General features: G+C 43.8%; 1 protein-coding gene across 1 annotated transcript in view; it reads left to right on the plus strand.

The window, feature by feature from the left end:
* Window positions 1-22,866, plus strand: part of ABCA4 (ATP binding cassette subfamily A member 4) — a 129,910-nt gene that overhangs the window by 30,610 nt on the left and 76,434 nt on the right. Inside the window, exons 7-11 of the mRNA XM_007977907.3 lie at window positions 6,059-6,148; window positions 8,789-9,029; window positions 10,041-10,180; window positions 10,819-10,935; window positions 11,945-12,142. Of these exons, the coding sequence (XP_007976098.3) occupies window positions 6,059-6,148; window positions 8,789-9,029; window positions 10,041-10,180; window positions 10,819-10,935; window positions 11,945-12,142 (786 nt within the window). The remainder of the gene's footprint in view (window positions 1-6,058; window positions 6,149-8,788; window positions 9,030-10,040; window positions 10,181-10,818; window positions 10,936-11,944; window positions 12,143-22,866) is intronic.

The following is a 22,866-nucleotide window of genomic DNA, read 5'->3' on the forward strand; positions in this document are numbered from 1 at the left end:
AACTCAAGTGTCACTTTCCCATCCCCAGGTGAAACTGACTGCTCCCTCCCTGTAAGTCACCATGATGCCTGCTAGATACACCCCTCATGGAACCTGAAACCTCAATAGACAGGGTCTCTTTCCTACTCTGTTATAGTTTGTTTACTCATTAATTACCACAACACATATTATTGAGCACCTACTCTGTACCATGCCTGAAGATAAAAGACACACAAAATAAAACCTATTCCTATGCTTGATAGTCTAGTGGAGAGATAGATACATTAAAAAATAACAGCAATCAAAATAAAAGTGATAAGTAAATGCACTGAGAAAGACAGGAATAGCTAGGAGGGGCACCTAACCCATAGGGAAGGAAAGCTGGAAGAGCATGGTGATGGGGGAAGAAGGCTTTCTGGAGAAGGTGAGGTAGTTTGAAATGAGTTGACTCTGGCCAGTAGGGGTAGAGTGAGAATGGGGTGAGATGGGTTGGGTTGGTCATTTTGATCCATTAGTCCCCGAAGTGATAGGACTAGTGGCTAAGGACCGCAGGCTTTACAGAAGCCTACAAAACTATTTGAGATTTGAAGATTTTTTTTTTTTAAATTGGCTCCAAAAGAAAATGAAGGCACTTTAGAATTATAATGAATGAATATTAAATGAATGTTTAAGGAAGGTAATGTTATTCAACTTCATTGTTAAATTCAGTGATAAAAGGCCCTTGAGTTTCATTCAGTACTGTTTTATTATACCATTGATGAGAGAAAACAAAACTGATTCCTGGCCAGGGCCACTGTCAGCGTGGGGTTTGCATATCTTTCCCCTGTCTGCTTGGGTTAGCTCCAGGTACTCCTGTTCCCCCCACATCCCCAAGATGTGCCCATTAGCGGCAATGGTGTTTCTGCATGATCTCAACGTGAGTGAGTGTGGGTGTGGGAGTGAGTGCCCCTGCCATGGGAGGGCATCCTGTCCAGGTTAGATTCCTACCTTGTGCCCTGAGCTGCTGGGATGGAATCCAGCCACCCATGACTCTGAACTGAAATAACTGGGTAAATAATTATCTTACTTTTTAATTAATCTTTAAAAATGTATATATAGTTCACATTTATTTAAATATTTAATATTAGAAGTATTTTGGTCTTTATTTTGAAGTTTGGTGATTTATTGTAACCAGAAACAAGCTATAGAAACTTAATTTTGGGCCAAGTCCAGTGGCTCACGGCTGTAATCCCAGCATTTTGGGAGGCCGAGGCAGGCGCATCACTTGAGGTTAGGAGTTCAAGATCAGCCCGGCCAACGTGGTAAAACCCTGTCTGTACTAAAAAATACAAAAATTAGCCAGGTGTGGTGGGCACCTGTAGTCCTAGCTACTTGGGTGACTGAAGCAGGAGAATCATTTGAACCCGGGAGGCGGAGCGGTGAGCAGAGATCGCGCCACTGCACTCCAGCCTAGGCAACAGAGTGAGACTCCATCTCAAAAAAAAAAAAAAAAAGGAAAGGAAGAAAAGAAAGAAACTTAATTCTGGTTTATATCGATTAACCTGTGGTAAAATTGGTTTCATTATAGCCATTTCACTTAGTTGCAGTTTCCAATAATCTATGGATGAATTAAGTGAGGATTTACTATGTTCACAAAGTGTTAAATTTCAAAGCCAGTTTATGGTTTCCAAACATTTTTAAGTATTTTTAAGTATTAAAACTCACTTTACAAACATTTTTAAGTATTCACAATGATTGCTTAAAACTTATACCAGATAAATCATTAAGTAAGTTATTCAAAGTCAAATAATTTCAAAAGTAAAAATTAAGAGCTTTTAGAAAAATACACCTACATAGACATAGACCTATAGAAAGAGAGAGATATGAGTAACTATGGACACAGATGCTTTCCAAAGTGTTCTTGTGATATCGGGTGGAGTTTCAAGATCACAGTGTGCCTGGGGCCTGCGGAAGTAAAGGAGAGGGGATGGAGAGAAGATTGTCCACATGGCCATGGGCAATCTCCTGCCCACACTCAAGTGAGAAAGACAGACAACAAATTCAGAAAGAAGACGAAATAATCAAAACTGATGGGTGCTTGTGACTGATTACTCATGCCCAGCCTCCCTGGAAACATGAATGTGGCTGTTCCTTAGTTTGTGCCTCTGGGCTCCTAGCCCCTCTTAGATGCCTTCCTATTATCTAGGACCTGGTTGCTTTTTCTCTGCACAACCTCTTTGGATTCCAGTCTTTGATACCAGCTTCCTCCTAAAGTAGCCTTTCAGATGTCCCTTGGTTACCCTCTGCAATCTAAGGGCTCATCCTACCCCACATTCATTCCCAGCACCAATTTCTGGATTTCCAGGCTGGAGATTTAGACAATGAGATGGGAAGAACCAATGATGATGCCCAGACAGAAAGTGGTGCCAGCAACAGAAAGGGCACACAGGTGCAGAAGTTGGTTTGGGGGAAGACGATATGGTCAGTTCAGGACATGTTGGATCTAGGTAGATGCCCAGCAGACAGTTGGGTATGTAAGTCTGAAGCTCTTGGGAGAGGTCTGGGTTGGAGGTACAGATTAGAAGTCATCAACAAAAAGGAAGGAGATTAGATGATAAAGGAAATGAGACTATCCGGAGAGTGTGCATGCAGAGTGAGAGGAGGAAGGGAGGCCCTTGGGAACCTCAGTACTTTAGGGGAAGGTAGACGCACAGTTGCTGGTGGGAAAGGCAGAGAAGTAACAAAGCAAACCAGGCAAAAGCAGTGTCACAGACAACCAGGGAGGAAAAGGACATGATCAGAAATGTTGAGAAAAGCAGAGAGGTCTGAAAAGACAAGAACTAAAAATATCCATTAGACTTAAAAACCAGGAGAAAACTGGGGGGTTCTTAGTAGCATCTTAGTAGGATGGTGAGGGTAGAAGCCAGGGAAGTGTTGGTGAGGAAGTGAAGTCACTGAATGTGGACTATGCTTAAAAGAATGCGGGAATGAAGGGTGGAGGAGAGAGGTTAGACTGTAGTTAGGGAGACATAAGGGGTCAGAGGTAGATTCTTTCTCTCCTGTGGGAGAATCTTGGGCGTATACAGGCATGACAACAGTGATGGGAGGGCTGGTGAAGCTTCAGGGAGACTCTTGAAGGTAAACCCCATGAAGGGAGAACTTTGTTTCATTCATTGCCATGCCCCCAGCACCTGGCACAATAGTAGACACTCAATACGTATTTGTCAAACGTGGGATTTTATCATTCAGAAACTGCACCTGGCTGTGAGTAACAAAAGTCAGAGAAGCAGTGGCTTTCATTTTTCTCCCCATGCAGAGTCTGGTGCTGGGTCCTCCAAGAGGGGTTTGGAACACCACAGGTTTCCTCAAGACCCCAGGCTGCTCTGTGTTTCCCTCCTTCATCCCCAGCATCTGCTCGTCATCTGGTGGCCTCAAAACGCCTGTGCTGCCTCCTCCAGCCCATCTATGTTGCAGGCAGGGGCCAGGCAAAGGGCAGAGGGGCCTACTTCAAAAGACCGTTTCCAGAAACCCCAGCCTGTGACTTCTCCTGGTGTCTTTTTGGTTACCATTGTGCCATAGACTCACCCTGTATACATGGGAGACTGGGCCAGGCATGATCACTTTTAGCAAAATTGCATAGATAAGCATCAATCTTTGTCGCTGTGACAGAGCCTAGTCACTCAGTGCCAGGCAAGGTTAATGGAATGGGTTCGTGTGTGCATTATTCTTGTGGTCTTTCTTATGCTTCATGTTATTCATTTATTAGGACTCTTAGGCAACAGGGTGATAAAAATGCAGAGGAGATGCATGCTATGATCTGAATGTTTACATCCTCCCCAAAATTCATATGTTGAAATCCTCATCCCCAAGATGATGGCATTATGAAGTGGGGCCTTTGGGAGGTGATTAGGTCATGACTGGTATTAGTGCCCTTGTAAAACCCCAGAAAGCCAGCTTGCTTCTTCCACCATATGAAGACACAGAGGGACTAGAGGCAAGGGGACTGGCAAGAAGGCCAGTCCTTTTTCTATGCCTATTTTGATAAAATATTCTAGAAGGGAAGTGAACAAAGGCAGTCCTAGAGGGGAAGAACAAAAAAGATAGGATACTTCCTTAGTATTTGCTCATTCAACAATTTATTTTTGCATACACACTAAAATCTTTTTTTATTATTAAAACTTTGTATTATAGGAAAAAAGTATCAAAGTAGAGTGAATAATATAATGAGCTCCCATGGACCTATCACCCAGCTTCAACTATTATCAATATTTGGGTGTTCTTGTTTTAACTGTTCTCCACTTTTTTTTCCTAAAGTTTTTTTGAAGCACATCACAGACAATATATCAATTCACCTTGTATACTTCCCTATGTATCTCTAACACATAAGAACTTATTTGTTTTAATAAAATCACAATGCTATGATCATACCCAACAAAATTTACCATAATGTCTTAATAATACCTAATACCCAGTCCATGTCCACTTTCCCCCAATTGCTACAGCTGGTTTGCCCAGATTGGAATCAAAATCCACATGTGGCCATTTTACTGATATGTCTCTCAGGTCTCTTTTCATCTCTAATAACCTCAGGGGAGACAGGAGGGAGGATGGGCAGGACTTAGTGATAACTTGCTTATTGACACACAGTTTTGCCGGCTTGCTTCCTCCCTTCCCACCCACTCTTCTCAGCCCCACCCTTGTATGGAAAAAACAGAAATTAAAGTGCTTTGCCCAGCACCCACTGAAGCTATTTCCAAGGAGTTTGAAGAGTACTCCCGGCAAGACCAATGCCTCAGTCCAGTGCTCTAGTCAAGGAAAGGAGACGCTTCTCAGTGGTGTAGTGTCAATAGCAGCTTAGCTGTTCTTTCCTCTGGAAAATTCTACCCATCTGCTTTGTAGCTCTCATACCTAACAAAGCCTTTCATTTCACAATTAGAAAATAAGCCTGAAATATGAATGCTTCCTGAGTGTACCTACATTTATTCTAGAGTTTCAAGGTCAAAAAGAATACAAGGACTTCTGCATCTACAGCAGAGAGGAGAGGGGCAAAGACACACAGCTAGATATGAGAACCTGGCTGGTCAAAGCCTAACTCCGCCTGTTTGTCAGCTTTGCTGCAAGTTAGGTCAGCCCAGTGATCATTTAGGAGAACCATGCTGGCAAATAAAAAGCTGAGGCTTTTGGTCCCCAGAAACTTGGAGGAGAATTACAAGTCCAGCTCGTTAAAAGGCGCATGCCCAGTGCTCACTTCACACCTACTCAGGAAGCACGCTTGAGTTTGAAAACCACTGACTTTACACTTAGAACTCAGTCCTACATGACTCCTCTAGGATCGGTGATTCCATCAGTTTTGAAACATGAAGAATGAAGTCAAACAGGACGTGATCTTGGTTTCCAGAAAACCAGATGTACACATCAGGCTCTGGGGCTTGGAGGCAGCACACTTGGGGGTTTCCACATCCCCTGCCGAGGTGGCAAATGCAGGAGCAGTGCTGAGTTCGCATGGGCTGGGGTTTCCTGAACACTGCTGGCAGTTGGAGAATCTGCAAGGGAACTTCTCTGACTCCTGCCAGCAGCTGCTTTAAAATAAAGGTGATGAAGCTGGTCAAATCCTCCATGAAAGAGCAGTGTTGAATGAAGGAAGAGACACAACCTGTCTGAAAATGGCACAAAGGAAGACAGATGTAAACAGTGACGAGAAGACTGCAGTGTCTACAAAGCTCCGAGGTGAACAGATGGGCACCCCAGGCCCGCAGCACTTCCTTCACACTCTGTCAGCTGCTCTGTTTTCCTTCCTCTAGGAATCTTGTTTGGTGTTGCTAAAACAGCAATCAGAATCACTTTGAAATAGTGATAGTATTTAATATAACTATGAAACTGTGATTGACAAGCACAGCAGGGAGACTTGGAGTGAGAGCCTTTAATTTGTCAATTAGATAAAAGAGTTTTGTTTCTAAAAGTAATCTTGCAGAAAAGGTCTTGCGATCAGAAAGAAGGAGAAGGGGAGTTTTCAGGCATATAGGAGATCAGATAGTGCTTATGTGTGTATATACCTACAAACATATATATATTTAAAAAATTGTTTTACTGTCAATTACAGCTTCCCACACTCCTAGACAGCCGTTCTCAAGGTATCAATCTGAGATCTTGGGGAGGAATATTATCTGATATGTCACCAAGAATTCAAGAGGTGAGTAGCCTGATGGTAGTAATTATAATTTCATTATGTCTTTCTACCATTTACCCCTCTTATGCCAAATAATTTAATTGTATTTCAAACCTGTTCAAGGAAAAGCACATTTGATCTTTCCATCTAGCGATTTCAAAGCACCTGTTCACATCCCAAATTATCTGTGCTCTTAGGTAAGAGGCAGAAAGAAAGGAACCACCCTTCTGATTTCACATCAAAAAAGAAATGCCACTGGCAATAAGCAACTTGCCTGGTATGGCACAAATCACCAGAGGACTTACAGTTGAATCTATGTCGCTTCAGTACTGAAGTGGTTCATTATTCTGTTATAGTCTTAAAATTCAAATAACATGTACTGCCAATAATAATAGCATACACCTTTATAGCTTACAGGCACTCTTCTTCTAAGTGTTTTACCTATGTTGGCTTATTTCATCATAAAGAAAACAATTGACTTTTGTGTCGTTTTGTAAAAAGATGTGCACATTTTAATTAACATCAGGTTGCACAAGTCCCCTCCCATACAGAAATGGGTTCTTCCACGCAACAAATGAGAGGTGCTGGGGATATGATGACGAACAAACAGATTTGGTTATGGCCCTATGGGAAAGAGAGATGAGAAAAAAGCAATTCTCTTCAAGGGTGATGAGTGTTACGAAAGGGAGGGAAAATTTGAAACAGGCTTTTTTCCAAACTTTTCTCCCTTCATTATTCGCAGCTGACTTGGGCTCCACCAACCTGGAAAATGCATGGTTGGAATCTGTCTTTATAAAACTCATCTCAACCTGGGCCGAGTATGCACACTGATGTGTGGGAAAGTTAAAGAAGAGCCCATTGTACTAATGCTCACCTGCTACAGTGAGAGTCTCTGTTAAACAGTCTTTTCTTCACAGCATTAAAAAATTCATGTCAGTACAATGAGGTTGAAATTGATAGAGAATGAAAAAAATCCCCAAGGTATATCAACACTCTTAGTTCTGAGCAGGGGTTCCAGAAGGCTTCTTGACTGTCTGGATAGCAAGTCTAATCATTTGTGAACTGGGTTAAAGCAGAAGGCCCAGTTTATATTAATTGATATTACACCATTTGACCTGAGAACAGCCCCTTCATCTCTGAGTGCTCTGACTAAATGAGCAACATAATAATAGTAATAACCCCTTACCAGATTGTCATAAGACTCACTGTTGTTGAAGCAATTTGAGATTTTGACTTTATTGAAGCATAGATGGTGATTATAGGCATGACTCACTATGTGGATTCTCCCTGGGCTCATCAGTTTCAGAGGGCAAGTGTTGGCATGTGGACAAAGAGAGGGATGACAGGTAAACATGGCTTATTGCAATGGGGAACTATTTTCAGTCTCACCTGATTGAATCCTAATGGTTTTATAAATTCCCCAGTACCACTGAAAGCAAAGCAAGTAATAAGGTATGTTTTAGGAATAAAAGCAGCATTATTTTAATTCTGTATTTTCCCATAAAGCAAAGCCAAATGGCATTATGGAAGCCAAGCTACTGGCAACTCCACCAGCCTTCTCCTGAGTTCTCGACAATACAGATCTACCCTCAAAGGATGAGGCCAGCAAGCCCCACGGGTGCCCACACGGAGAAGAGAAGGCCATCAGCCTCCTCTTAGCTGGCACAGAATTGAAAAAGTGTTTTTCTAGGAGTGAAGACTTCATCTGTTCTATATTTGCAGAATTTTAAAACACACACACATGCACACACACAGAGGCACACACACACGAGAAAACCACAAACCACACATTTCAAGGAAATGGAAGAATTCATTGGTAAAATTAAGCTAATAAGATTATTTTCCAAATATAAGAAACTAAATTTTAGACTATTTAGCCAAAGAAATTTGCTCTGATCTTGCCTTTCTACAACAGAACCATTCCCCAATCATTTTATTTCACCCCTTTTCTCCCCAGTATCCCCATCTTGGTGGGACAACAGAACCCAAGAACTGGCTTAACAGTAAAATATTTTCTGCATTTGCCCAAGGACACATTCCCAAGGAATTCAAATAAAGGACACTGGAAGAGGAGAGGCTGTACTACAGTGCTCTAGGGGTCACTCTGTGATTTTTGTTGTTGTTGTTGTTGTAGTTGTTGTTGTTGTTGTTGTTGTTTTGAGACGGAGTCTTGCTTTATCGCCCAGGCTGGAGTGCAGTAGCGCAATGTCTGCTCACTACAAGCTCCACCCTCTGGGTTCACGCCATTCTCCTGCCTCAGCCTCCTGAGTAGCTGGGACTACAGAAGTCTGCCACCACGCCCGGCTAATTTTTTTGTGTTATTAGTAGAGACGGGGTTTCACCACGTTTGCCAGGATGGTCTCGATCTCCTGACCTTGTGATCCGCCCGCCTCGGCCTCCCAAAGTGCTTTGATTACAGGCATGAGCCACCACGCCCGGCCACTCTGTGATTTTCTTTAAGGCTCATCCTAGTATTCTCCTAGTCCCTAAGTAGATGGCTGTAGGTTTTGTTTTTTGTTTTTTGCAGCTGGATTAAGGATTGCTGAGAATATGGATGTTTTCTTTTAAATGTGGAAGTCAAACCCAAACTTTGGAGCGTTGGCCTCACAGTAGATTATGACTCTGGCTGCCTTAAAATAACCCAAAGCCTTTGCCTTGCCCCAGTTTATCCGTCGGCCGAGTATGCAGGACTTGCTGTGGGTGACCAGGCCCCTCATGCAGAATGGTGGTCCAGAGACCTTTACAAAGCTGATGGGCATCCTGTCTGACCTCCTGTGTGGCTACCCCGAGGGAGGCGGCTCTCGGGTGCTCTCCTTCAACTGGTATGAAGACAATAACTATAAGGCCTTTCTAGGGATTGACTCCACAAAGAAGGATCCTATCTATTCTTACGACAGAAGAACAAGTAAGTTTTCTGAGTTCTGCTTATAAATTGGCCCCTGTTGTTGGTTAAGTTGATGGTGTAACACTTCCAGGTGAAACCAAACCTGGGGTTGCATCTATCTTGTCTTGTTGAGTGGCCTTAGGCAAAGAGACTTCTCCCAGAAAGTCCACTTCCCCTTGCAGAAAGGGGGCGTTGCTTATAAGCAATTCTGGACATGAACCACAGAAAGAACTGAGGCCCACTTGGAAAGGGAACAGAGGGGCCATTTCCCACTGATGTAATTGAACTAGGGCTAAGTTCAAGAGGAAGAGAATGATCCGCAAGGAAGCAACCCAGAGTTGCAGGCAAAGCTCAGGTCAGAAGGGCCCTGGCAAGTAAACACGGCTGTGGGATGCTTTTACAAACGCATTGCAGTAAAAATCTATGTGTGTAGTACTAAATTACATTCCGAATGGCAAATTCCTGGCAAATCATCTTCCCCACCTTTCACTTTTTTTTTTGTCTTCTATGGGGTAAAGGAGGGTGGGGTGGGGAAGAAATGTAACTGGGTGCCCCTGTAGTTAAAAATTGAAAAGAGGCAGCAAGGGACATGCCAAAAGTAGTAGGATTCTAAGATAGCTACACACAACAAAGCAGCTAAGCAGCTAATTGAAGGGAAATTACGGAGGCTCAAGCTGAGATTCCAAGTAGGGGGCTTTGTTTGGCTTCTTAGTCCCTTTCATCTGAGAAAGACCTCAGTTCCTAGCAGTAATCAGAGGCAGGCTTCTCAGCCTCCTTCTTCTAAAGCAGAATAAACCACAGGGCAAGCCCCGTCCTTTGTTTCTCTGATGAGGCCATTACTGAGAGGCACTGTGGCATTTTGCTACTAATGATGAGCTTGTTATTGGTGGGGTACAGCCTATTAATTTAGGTTATTCGTCAAATCCTCCAGCATGGGGTTGAATGAGACATGTGATGTGGATACACTAATGACTATGTTGAGTTACAAGCAATGGGGAGTTTCTGTAAAATCTGTCCCTTCTCTCCTGGCAGCATCCTTTTGTAATGCATTGATCCAGAGCCTGGAGTCAAATCCTTTAACCAAAATCGCTTGGAGGGCGGCAAAGCCTTTGCTGATGGGAAAAATCCTGTACACTCCTGATTCACCTGCAGCACGAAAGATACTGAAGAATGTAAGATCCCAGATGGGCTTGCCCTGTGTACCCTGGACCTCCCAGAAGAGTGTGTGTGTGTGTGTGTGTGTGTGTGTGTGTGTGTGTGTGTGTGTGATGTGCCTTCCTGGTAGCACCTCTCATGTTTGTTTTTTGCTAAGTGGACTCTTGCGTTTCCTCCCCCATCCACAGTCATCGCTGGAATGCTTTGCTTCAGTGCCCCTGCCTGGGCCCTCCCCTCTCTACTGCAGCCTACAATGAGGTTTTCTTTCCCACTGCTTGAATTATATCCCTAATGGAAGGGTTCACAGTTCTCTGAATCCTGGCTACTCAGAACAGATAAAGACAGGGAGGAAGGGAGGAAGAGTATTTTCTCCCAGGGGGTCCAAATCTAGCTTTAACGAGGGAGGTTCCGAGAAAATAATACCATCAATATTACAGGGACTTCTGAGATACTAAGAAATTAGATTCTGTCAGCCCAGGAGGTTGGGAGATGGTGAATTGTTCTGGGAAATGGCAATAGACTGAGAAAATAAAAACACTTCCTTAAAAAGCCTTTCCCTAACACTAAGTGACAGGGGCAGAAAAGACACAACCAAAAGTTCTCTCTCACTTTTCTCTCTGTTCGTGTCTCTGTCTCCATCTCTGTCTGGTTTTAGGCCAACTCAACGTTTGAAGAACTGGAGCGCGTTAGGAAGTTGGTCAAAGCGTGGGAAGAAGTAGGGCCCCAGATCTGGTACTTCTTTGACAATAGCACACAGATGAACATGATCAGAGTAAGAGGGGGTTGGAGGATGGGGAGGGGAGGGGAGGAGGAAAGGGTGGGGGCAGGAAAGTTCCACTTGTTTCCTTTTCCCAGCAAAGAGTTAATCGCTATTGGAGTTAGATCAAAATACAACAAGCAGGCCCCAAAGGCCCTCATTCCAAGCAGTCACCAAGTGGGGTCACTGACTTTGGATGAGAAATCTGTTTTTTGAATTCTGGGAGAAGTCTAAAAGCTGCCACAAGACCAGTGGTTTCCTGGAGTTTCCTGGTTTTATGAATTCACTCAAGGGCCTCAAATTCAAAGAGGCATCACCCCAAGAGGCCAGCTCTGTAACTCCAAAGATCGTTGAGTGTGTTTGTCTGGTCTCATTTTCTTTTTTTTTTTTTTTTTTTTGAGATGGAGTCTCACTCTGTCCCCCAGGCTGGAATGCAGTGGCCGGATCTCAGCTCACTGCAAGCTCTGCCTCCCGGGTTCACGCCATTCTCCTGCCTCAGCCTCCTGAGTAGCTGGGACTACAGGCGCCTGCCACCGCGCCCGGCTAATTTTTGTATTTTTTTAGTAGAGACGGGGTTTCACCGTGTTAGCCAGGATGGTCTCGATCTCCTGACCTCGTGATCCGCCCGTCTCGGCCTCCCAAAGTGCTGGGATTACAGGCTTGAGCCACCGTGCCCGGCCTGTCTGGTCTCATTTTCAACTTTGCAAAACCAAGACAAGAGTTCTATATAGCAGGGACACTCAAAAGAAAACAAAAATATCCATAAGCAAAAGAAAGCTTTTTATATACCATTTTCAGTGCCCCCCATCTCCTTTGCCCCTACACATCTTCCCTCTATTCTAGAGACCCATGGACTGGGGGAATGCGATGAAGCTAGGTATGCCTCATAGTGGAACAAGCTCACTCGCTCTTTAGGGAGCCTTAGACTCTCTACCCTCAATCACTAAAAATTAGAAATGGCTGAAGAACAAGACCAAAGATCCTGTGGAATTTCTAAGCAGTGACTGTATTTCTTCTTCCCAAGGATATCCTGGGGAATCCAACAGTAAAAGACTTTTTGAATAGGCAGCTTGGTGAAGAAGGTATTACTGCTCAAGCCATCCTAAACTTCCTCTACAAGGGCCCTCGGGAGAGCCAGGCTGATGACATGGCCAACTTGAACTGGAGAGACATATTTAACATCACTGATCGCACCCTCCGCCTGGTCAATAAATACCTGGAGGTAAGGGGCTGCAAGCCCCACAGTGGGCCCCTTGAAGATAGTCCCGTGAGTGGGACCAGAGCTCCCTTAGCAAGTCAAGTGGTCTTGAACTTAAGCTTTCATTTTCCCCACTGAAGAAACAAGAATCCCTGCATCCCCTGTGCAGTTCTCATTCTCTAATAGCTTATCCATACTTAAAACTTATCTATGCTGAAAACTGTTTCTTCTTCACATCTCCTACCTTCTCATGCTGGGCTCCTCCTCCTGTAGCCCCCTTTGAGCATCTGCGTCTGTCCTCAACCCTCTCCTGTCTTCCATTGCTTGAGTGGCCATCTATGGCCAGTGTCCCCTTAACCCCACGGTCCCACTGTTTGCGGGACGCTCCTGCCCCCAGGTTCTACAAGCACATCAGCCTAAACACGTCCCCTCCAAAAACTGTATGTTCTCTTTGCCCATAAAACATATCCTTCTCCTGTATTTCCTATCCTAATTAACATCATCAGTGTTTGCCCAAATTCTCAAGCGAGGGATTTCAGGGTCATCCCTCATTTTCCTTCTTTACCCTCCACACAGTAGCTGTCACTTACTGAGTGTAACTTTATGCCAAGCACTGTGCCAAGGGCTTTTACACACATTTGCTTCATTTAATTCTCACAGCTCCATGAGGCTTGCACCATTATCATTGCCAATTTGCAGATGAGAAGCCAGTGCTTAAAGAGGTTAAATAAGATCCCATGCATGACCATTAGGAGAAGCAAACAGGATCCAGCTCTGGGGACGCCTGAGTTCAGAGCCTGCCCTTCTGATTTCTCTTACCAAGCTTTGTCTCCTCTCCCTCCTAAATGTTTCTCAGCTCTGCCTCTTGCATTCCGGGCTCTCTGAGGACTAGAGGCTTTGTCATCTCTGCACCAGCCCATTCCAAAGGCTTCCTCTCTGGACTCCAGGGTCTAGCCTCTGTTGGCCCAGGTGTTTCTCTACGCTGGCACCAGAGTTATGTTCCGCAATCCTGCTTACATTGCTCTCCGATTTAAAATCTTAATGATTTGACCCCCAAATAACATAGGTCCCTTCCAAATCTGTCCTTCCCCACCTTCCCAGCCCTTGCTCACTGCACACCCTCAAGTCTGCTACCTGGCCCTTTCACGCCCACAGGCGTTCCCATTCCATGATCTCTTAGGATTCTACCTTTTGCAAATGCTGTTTTCATTGCTCATTTATTAGAGCGCTTTTGGTCACAAGCTTTTTGCTTAAACAAAAATAAAGCATTTATTGGTGAACATAAATAATGAAGTTCAGGGGGATCCAAGAGTTGGAAGCCACCATGAGCCCCTGTGTCCTTCCACCTCACTTTTCTACTCGTCTCTGCTCAGCGTCAGCCCTAGCCAGGCCCTCTCCTCTGCTGGTGCCCTACCTGCTGACAGCCCTTAGCAGTCATCTGTACACCAAAAATCCCCTTCCATAGCAGAAGCATGCTCCTAGAGAGTTTCCCTGTCAGTCTGGCTCCTGTACCCAACCCTCTGTACTCTGACTGGGAGGCCTGGGTCAGCTACCCACCACGGGGCCATTACTATGAGCAGGATTACTGTGAAGTGGAGGAAGATATTTCCCCAAAAGAAGAAAGGTAGAAAAGTGTATGTCTACCAACGCCTGAAATGACTGTCCCTTTCCTCATCTGCTGAGCTTCTACTCATTCATTCTTTGAGACTCAACACTCAGCTCTCAAATGTCACTTCTGCTTTGACGGAGGTTTAGTCATTCGCTCCTCCGTGCTTCCTGGCCCTCTCTTCACACCTCTCTCGGACCCTCTCCCAGCTAGATTAGAGTTGGCTGTTAACATATCCATCTCTGGCTGGGCAGCTATTTAGAATCTGGGAGTTATTTAGAATCAGGGAGCACATCTCAGTCATTTTCAAATTCTTGCCCTCATACTTCCAGTAAATAACTCCATCTAAGGGCAGATCACTCTTGCCCATGGGCCAGGTCTGGGTCTGTGTCATCTAGAACTGTTGGAAGGTAGGGGCTTCTGTGAGCAATAGGAGAGGGAATAAACTCAAGGGCCCTCGGGAGCATGCCCTCTTGTCTCAGACTTGTGAGTCCTGAGGATAACGAACTAGTGAGGAAAAGCCTTGCTCTGTCTGTCACCTGGTGCTCTTGAGGACTTGCTGTTGTCCTGGTGCCACCACAATTTTCCAGAGTGTATGACCCTCTCTCTCCAAACTCTGGAAATGGCAGCACAGGCTCCCCAGTGGCCTTTCAGAAGGTGCCAGTCATGGCAGCAGCACCAAACTGCAGGCAACTACTAAGTGATCACCAACTTGTCTGAAGACAAGAATGACCTTGAATGCTTTTTATAAAACAGGATTTTTTTTTTAATTTTTAAATTTTCTTTCTTTATTTTACCTTAAGTTCTGGGATAATGTGCAGAATGTGTAGGTTTGTTAAATAGGTATATGTGTGCCATAGTGGTTTGCTGCACCTGTCAACCCATCATCATCTAGGTTTTAAGACCCACATGCATTAGCTATTTGTCCTAATGCTCTCCCTCCCCTAGCCACCCACCCCACCCCAACAGGCCCTGGTGTGTGATATTCCCCTCCCTGTGTCCATGTGTTCTCATTGTTCAGTTCCCACTTACAAATGAGAACATGCGGTGTTTGGTTTTCTGCTTCTGTATTAGTTTGCTGAGAATGATGGCTTCCACCTTCATCCATGTCCCTGCAAAGGACACAATCTCATTCCTTTTTATGGCTGCATAGTATTCTACGGTGTATATGTACCACATTTTCCTTATGCAGCCTATCATTGATGGGCATTTGGGTTGGTTCCATGTCTTTGCTATTGTAAACATACATGTGCATATATTTTTAGAGTAGAATGATTTATATTCCTTTGGGTATATACCCAGTAATGGGATTTCTGGGTCAAATGGTATTTCTGGTTCTAGATCCTTGAGGAATCACCACACTATCTTCCACAATAGTTGAACTAGTTTACACTCCCACCAACAGTGTAAAAGCATTCTTATTTCTCCACAGCTTCACCAGTATCTGTTGTTTCTTGACTTTTTAATAATCACCATTCTGACTGGCATGAGATGATATCTCAATGTGGTTTTGATTTGCATTTCTCTAATGATCAGTGATGATGAGCTTTTTTCATATGTTTGTTGGCCACATAAATGTCTTCTTTTGAGAAGTCTCTGTTCATATCCTTCACCCACTTTTTGATAGGGTTGTTTGTTTTTTTCTTGTAAATTTGTTTAAGTTCCTTATAGATTCTGAATATTAGACCTTTGTCAGATGGGTAGATTACAAAAATTTTCTCTCTCATTCTGCAGGTTGCCTCTTCACGTTAATGATAGTTTCTTTTGCTGTGCAGAAGCTCTTTAGTTTAATTAGATCCCATTTGTCAATTTTGGCTTTTGTTGCAATTGCTTTTGGTGTTTTAGTCATGAAGTCCTTGCCCATGCCTATGTCCTGAGTGGTATTGCCTAGGTTTTCTTCTAGTTTCATGATTTTGGATTTTACATTTAAATCTTCAATCCATCTTGAGTTAATTTTTGTATAAGGTGTAAGGAAGGGGTCCAGTTTCAGTTTTCTGCATATGGCTAGCCAGTTTTCCCGACACCATTTATTAAATAGCGAATCCTTTCCCCATTGCTTGTGTGTGTCATGTTTGTCAAAGATCAGGTGGTTGTAGATGTGTGGAGTTATTTCTGAGGCCTCTGTTCTGTTCCATTGGTCTATTTGTCTGTTTACAAAACAAACTCTTAAGCATCAACCCAAATCGACTGGCTTGGAATTTCCAGGGAAGAGGCCTGGTTATCTGCATGTTTACAGACCTATTAGATTTGTGGGACCTTGGAGTTTCCTTGTACAGTTACTCAATTAACATCTCCCTCCTCTCATGGTGCCTCTACCTGCTAAACCCTTATTCCCAGCCAGGCCCACCACCATTCACCCACTGCTATTATAACATAAGCAGGACCTGTGCTGGGGGTGTGGATGGACGAGAGAGACTCTATTGCTTTATTTGTGCAGCATGGAGTTCAGTGGTTCTCACAATGTTTTTGTGAAGTACTATGAAGAATACACCTTGTCTACTTGACATTTGTATCATGACATAAATGGCTTGTTTTCCAGAAGGATTATTTTTTCCATGCAGCTTGTACCTAATGCAGCCCCAGGCACCCAATAGATACTTAAAATACATTAGTTGCTTAAATGGTTAAGAATTCAGTCTCTGGACCCACACTGCCTGGATTCAAATTCCCATTATCTGTGCCCAGTTTCCAAATCTATAGAATAGGGATATTAGCAGTACTTACCTAATAGGCTTGTTAATGAGAATTAAATGAGCTAATTCATTCAAAGCACTGACATATAGTAAGCACTTAATAAATATTAGCTTTTTAACAAAAAGCAAGCCAAAAAACATTGCTCAGGAGAGAAAATGATGTTAGTGCCTCCTGTAAATAGGCCTCCAAGCTGGTGCTCTTCTAGGAATCACAGAGCTGCAAATCACATCCTCCCCGGCCACCAGGGCTTCACGAGGGCCTCTGAGCAGAGGGGTATGATGGGGGCAGAAGCCCAGCAGCTGTGATAAGGTTGTTTCTGGTCTTCCTACCCTTGGGTGGGGGAGGAGGAAAACAAGGGAGCAATGAACAGAAAGGAAAAGACAGCAGGGAGGAAATGTGTTAGGAAGAAACACGTCACTGTGACTTGTCCTGGAATTTTCTGCTTCTGTTCTTGTGTTTTGGGAAGTCTGGAGGAGACTTGAAAATCATTCACCTCCCCACCCTGAGGATGGCTTAGTAGCAGACAGGCCATGAAAACTCTTTGCTGATGGCTCTGAAGGTCTCTCCAGGACAGGAAAGCAAGGATGTTGCTTCACTGGGCTGCTGAAGGCCTGCCTGGGGGCTCTGAGTAGAGAGTATAGGCCCCTCCCAGGAGGGCGGCCCAACCACCATGCTGGCATTTCTGTGGACCATGGTCTGGTGTCTCACACCCTCTCCACAATGACGACTGCAATCTCATTCACCCCATACATACATTCTGTCTTTCCTCTGATCCCCTCCCCTTAGCAGGAAGAAATAAATGGAAGTCAGATGGCCAGGTTAGAAGGGAGGCAGTGGAGTATGAAAATAGATGATGGTCTGTTTTCTCCCCACGTCACGCATGGGGAGACATTCATTCCCATGGGCCTTGCAATCACCCTCTTCTCCAAATCTGAGGACACAGGACAAATGGGTCCTCATACAGGCAAATATCTTAAACTGGTATGTGTATTCATTTATAATTCTAATTTATATGTGTCTTTATTCACATATATTTTGTTTCTAGAGAAAAGCACAATCAGAAAAATTAAAACATTATTCTTCTTATTGCCCTTCAGTTAAAACAAACATACACATCCCTCCCCTTTGTATTTTTTGTTTAGCAAAAGATTAGGCCTGGCACAGATGAAATAGTATTCAGAGTTCACAGTGTATTTTCATTTCATAATATATTTGATTTTCAGGTCTTGAATTTCACATCAGGAAGCTGAATTCAGCCAGATTTTAATACAAAAATACCTCTGATCAAGGCATAAAATTGTACTTTAATCAGTAACCACTGTATTTCTCTAAGCTGTGAAAAAACATGTGTTCGTTAACTGCTTTTTCCTCTGCTGTCAGCACAGTCAATACACGTGCATAACTCCTTATGATCTACATGGTGATTATCTTGCTGATGAATTCTCAAAGGCCAGAGTTTTGGACTATTTTTTCTCTGCACCTTGCATGTTCCTGGCCACATGCCACCACCACCCAAACAGAATGGACTCAGGGAACGTATTTTTCAGGATAACCTAAGAAAAAATAGGATTAAGAAGATAAAACTGCTGATCATGTAATGTGCTTTAGAGTCAAATGTATAAATATTTGCGAATTATCTGTTCTATTGCTTTCTTCTATTAATTTATTGACTCTAGATGTGCATTGGAAGGCTAGGGAGAAATCAGGGGATTGTGAGAAAGACCACAGAAGTCTATATCACACAAACAATCATATTTCAAGGGCCATGAACTAGATCCCAAGTAACTCATAGGCAATGACCTCATTTCATGCCTCTAGTCTCTAAGAAACATAACTGGCCTGAAGAAGGAAAATGTGGGCAAGGGGTAGGCTGGGGTCATAGGTGGAGGTCCAAATAGTAATCAGTGGAGCTCATAGGGTGGGCTGATACTGAACCTGCTCTGAGCCAGCCATCTGCTGGGCACTTTTACATTTCATCTCATGCAATACTCCCAATTACCTGCCTAGTAAGCATAGTTGTCATTTTATAGAATTAAAAACAGAGACTCAAAGAGGTTGACAGTCTAACATAACACAACAGCTAAATGGGGGATCTGGAATTCTAATCCAGAGCTGCCTGACTCTGATGAGAAAGCTCTTTCTGCTATCATATGCAGCCCACATTAATAGGGGCTCAGTAAGTATTGTCTGGATAAATTATATAATGAATCCAATGAAGGCAGACATTATTTTGTAATATGTAGCATAATGGACACTATTATGATTAGATTTTTCTGCTTGAAATAGCTATATTAGAATAGGAAACTAAAAAGATGTGAATTCATTCAGTCATTCATGCATTTGCATGGATTGAACTACCCACATTTGAATAAATGCTGTTAATCCTTGATTCCTTGGAAGCTCACATGGGAGAGATAAGTGTGTCGTTAAATAATGCCATAATAGTGGTATCTCAGAGGACTGGCAGAACATAATTCAATCTGATAGAGTAGAAACAGATTGTACAAATCCAATTCAAAACATTATAAATCCTCTAAGCACTGTCAATTCTTCCTCCAAATTATCTCTGAAATTCCTCCTTCTTCCCCATTTATGGCCTCTGTTTACAGAAGCCTGTACTGTCTCTCTTAGCTGGTTGCCAGGCCTCCAGTCTCTTGCTGTTCAGCTCCCAACTGCTTCCAGCAAGATCTTTCTAAAACCCCAGGCTTGCCATGACTTAGCGCCCACAGCTCCACAGTGACTCCTCATTGGTATTAAGGTAAAGGCCTTCCCAGTCTAGCCCTTCATGCTTCTTCCATGTTCTATGGGACTGCCCCAGGCTTCCCACCTGGTACCACTGAACCTTTCCATCCTTCCCCCATTTGACTGACTGGTCAACACCCACACCCACGCTTCGGGACTCAGGTCCTATGTTTTGGGCCTTCTTCTATGCACCATTCCTTTCCCTGTAGCCCTTGATCATGATTTGTTTATACACTTCTGCACCTTCATGGCCCTGAACCCCTCAAGGGCCGAAACTGCCTTACTTTTCTTTTTGACTTCCCAACTTACCTTAGTGGAGCTGCAGTCACATAGAGTAGACACTCATAACTGCTGCTCTGGGCTGTAAAGGTTAAATTTTCCAGCTAAGCAAGGAAGAAAGACAGTTTCAGGCAGGAGGAAGAGCATAAGCAAAGCGCAGAGGTGTGAAGCTCAAAAGAAGTGGACGGGCTGGGCAGAGGTGTGGCTGCAGCATCAGGGGAGAAGCAGTAGTGCCTGGAGTCAGCCGGTATGGCTTGCAAAAGCTTCATCCTATGGGTGAAAGGACACCATCTCTTGCACCATAGTGGGCTCTGTGATTGGAGGCAACATTGCTGTTTCACTGCCTGAAAACTGAGGATGATAACCTGAACTGCAGTTCAAGTGGCATTCACTGGTGTGGCTAAAATGGGTGCTTGTGGCCAGAATGTGGTCTGATTGGTCAGTGCCCAGCTCTGCTGATTATCAAATGTTTTGAATATAGTAGCACCCATGTGCCTAAGTTGTTGGGATGATTCAACAAGAAACTTTGAGAGCTCAAGTGCCCTGCAGTTGTCAGCCAGGTGATTCTCTTCCTTTGGACCCAGTTAGACACAGGCGTTACCTAGTGGCTTTGCCCCAGTGTGAATCTTTGTGCTCCAACTCAATCTTTTTATTTGTTTCATTATTGTATTTAATTTGTTTATTTTAGAGACAGACATTTTTTAACAGCTGTGCATTTCCTGTCCCTTTGTTTTCCAGTCGTCATGTGTTTCCTTACTCTCTGTGGGTGAATGTTTCAGATGTCTGTTTGCGGTGCCCAGCGTGCAAGATAAAATTTATTGCAGTGCCTTCGGCCTCTAACTCGCCATTCCAACCAACACAGCCCAAGGCTATTTTATCCAGTGGCTTTTTCCATGTCGTGGGAGATAAATCTTGAATGTTACTGTTTAAATTTGCCAGGAAACTAATTCTGGGATGTTTGCCCACATCCACTGGCATTTCTCAAAAGGAACCCCAGGTGCCTACCTTGACATCAGCAGGGCCACTCGAGCCCTCCATGGGCATTCATCGTCCACTTTGTTCTCAGCCTGAGTTTAGGAGTTACAGATGTGAGACGTGGGATTATACAGCCAGCATCTCTAAGGGGGACGTGGCTCCCTTACCCTCGAAGACCTCACTCCTAGCACGTCCTGGGTGTATTAGTCAAAACATGTCCTCTTATGCCACGCCAGCACAGGGTTGCTCCCCACTTTGATCATCAAGTTTAAACAAAAAGAAAGATTTTCTTTCTTTCTGGGCCTCCACTGGACATCGTTTCCCACCTGACAGATAATTTAATGTATCTATGACCGAATGTGTTTGAATTAGAGACAGAGAGGTCACAGTGAAAGAAGGAAGCCTGCTGCTACTGCAGCTTGTCCTCCCAAGGAGGTGTTTGATTTAGCTGTGTAAACAAATGACTGCATTCTCCAGAGGTCCTGAGCACAGCTGCCTGCGCTGGAGAGGGCTCAAACCTCTTCCACCAGGGTGAACTCTGCTTCCTGGTGAGTGCCAGCAAAACAACCAACAAAGAGCTGTAGGACTTGAGTGGACTTCAAATGATAGTGGTCCTGCCACTTGGGCTCAGCCACAGCAGTTAGGAAACTGAGGGGCGGGAGGAAAGCCCTTTTCTTGCTTTATTGTCATTGGCTGTCGTAGGGCATTATCAAAGAGGTTCTCTTTGAGATTCTGAGCTCTGGCTATAACATTTGCCCAGAATCTGCCTCTGAGGCCTCAAGACACTGTGTTTTTATTCAACAAAGATGCCCTTTGATTTCTTTTCCCACTAGTGGTGCTAAGTTTGAGCACCTTACACTGGCCAGTTCTTGTCTACCTACATTCTTCCCTAACATTCATGATTGCATAGTTACTCTTAGTGTAGAAGCAGACAGCTTTTACACATAGACTCCATGGCCTTAGCCTCCTAGAACCTACTATGTTCTAACTTACGAGCTAATCAGATCAAATATATCAAAATCAAAAACCTCTGCTGAGAGTTTATTCATTCGTCTCTGTCTCCCAAACATACTTATGTATACGTGTGCACTCATATACATGTCCATTAGCCAAGATTTTGACTTCAGGGATCAAAGCAAGTACCGATAGGGAATGAGGTCACTTGCTGCAAGGCAGGTGGCTTCCCCATGAGAATACAAGGCTACCTCATGACTCATACTTCAGAGGGTGACCCAGGAACATCTGATTCATGTCCAAAGCAGGTTCTACAATTGCTCTACCTTGACCTGGGGAAGATGTGGGGAGGATGACATTCAGGATTAGCTTTATAAGGCCTTCCTGTGGGCAGAGTTGTCTGACTTTCACCTAATGACCGACAAGCAGCTAGTGAGCATCAGTGGGTGAGGACCCACCCCTCTCACCTCCCCTACTGCCCAGCTGGGACATGGGCTTTGGCATCTGTCCATAGCATTGTTCTAACCAGATGAGGTGTTATGGATCAGCTCAGGATGGGATATGTTCCCAGACACATTATTTAAAGAAAATAGCTCCCTTCCTCCCCTGATAAACAGCTGTCATGGCTAAAAGGTAACCTGGCTGGGGCTTAAAAGTCTGTTGACTTTCAAGATACTTTGCAAAAACAGTCATAAAAATGGTATTTATCAGGTCCTCACTATTGGTGAGACGGTTTGGTATACCACAGTGGTTAAAAACACAGAATATCTCGGTTTACTTTGCTTAGTCGTGCCTCCTAAGTAAACTTGGACCTCATAAGGTGGTTGTGAGAATGAAATGGGTGAATATGAGTAAAGTCCTTGGGCCAGTTTTGGCCACGTAGTAAGCCTTCAGAAAGCATCTGCTTTTATTCCTACAGGGAGGCACGTGTAAGCCTTCACAAACACCATCTCATGTGATCCTTAGAACAAACCTATGAGATAGGGCATAGCTCAATTTTGTAGGTAGGGAAACAGAAGTCACACAATTAGGAAATGGCAACAGGTCTGTTAGACTCTTAAACAGTGTGCTACACCAACTTGCAAGACAAGGAAGACAAAGCACCTTTGAAAATGGGTCAGATGTTTTAGGGTAAATGAACATTTGAGAATCTTTTAAGTTTTTTCCCCTCTAGAGATTATCAAGGTATCAATCTAGGGGGATGCATCAGGAAACATGACTATGAATCAGCTGCCTGATAAACCAGCCAGGATGGAGCCCACGTCATCACAGGAGTCAGCAATGCCACTGAAAACATCAGCTGCTTATTCCTGTATAGATTTCCCCTTAAGACATGAAAGGGGAGTTCAAAGAGAATGGGCCAGATAGCTCTGAGAGTCATCTTACTAAAATGTATTTATTTTTACTAGCTTTTTTGTTTTAAGAGTTATATTGTCATTAGCACCTTAGCAAAAATTCACGTTTTATTAATTTCTCCTGGTTTATCATGTGATTCTAA

This window comes from Chlorocebus sabaeus, chromosome 20 (genome assembly GCF_047675955.1).
Source record: "Chlorocebus sabaeus isolate Y175 chromosome 20, mChlSab1.0.hap1, whole genome shotgun sequence".
Taxonomy (NCBI): domain Eukaryota; kingdom Metazoa; phylum Chordata; class Mammalia; order Primates; family Cercopithecidae; genus Chlorocebus; species Chlorocebus sabaeus.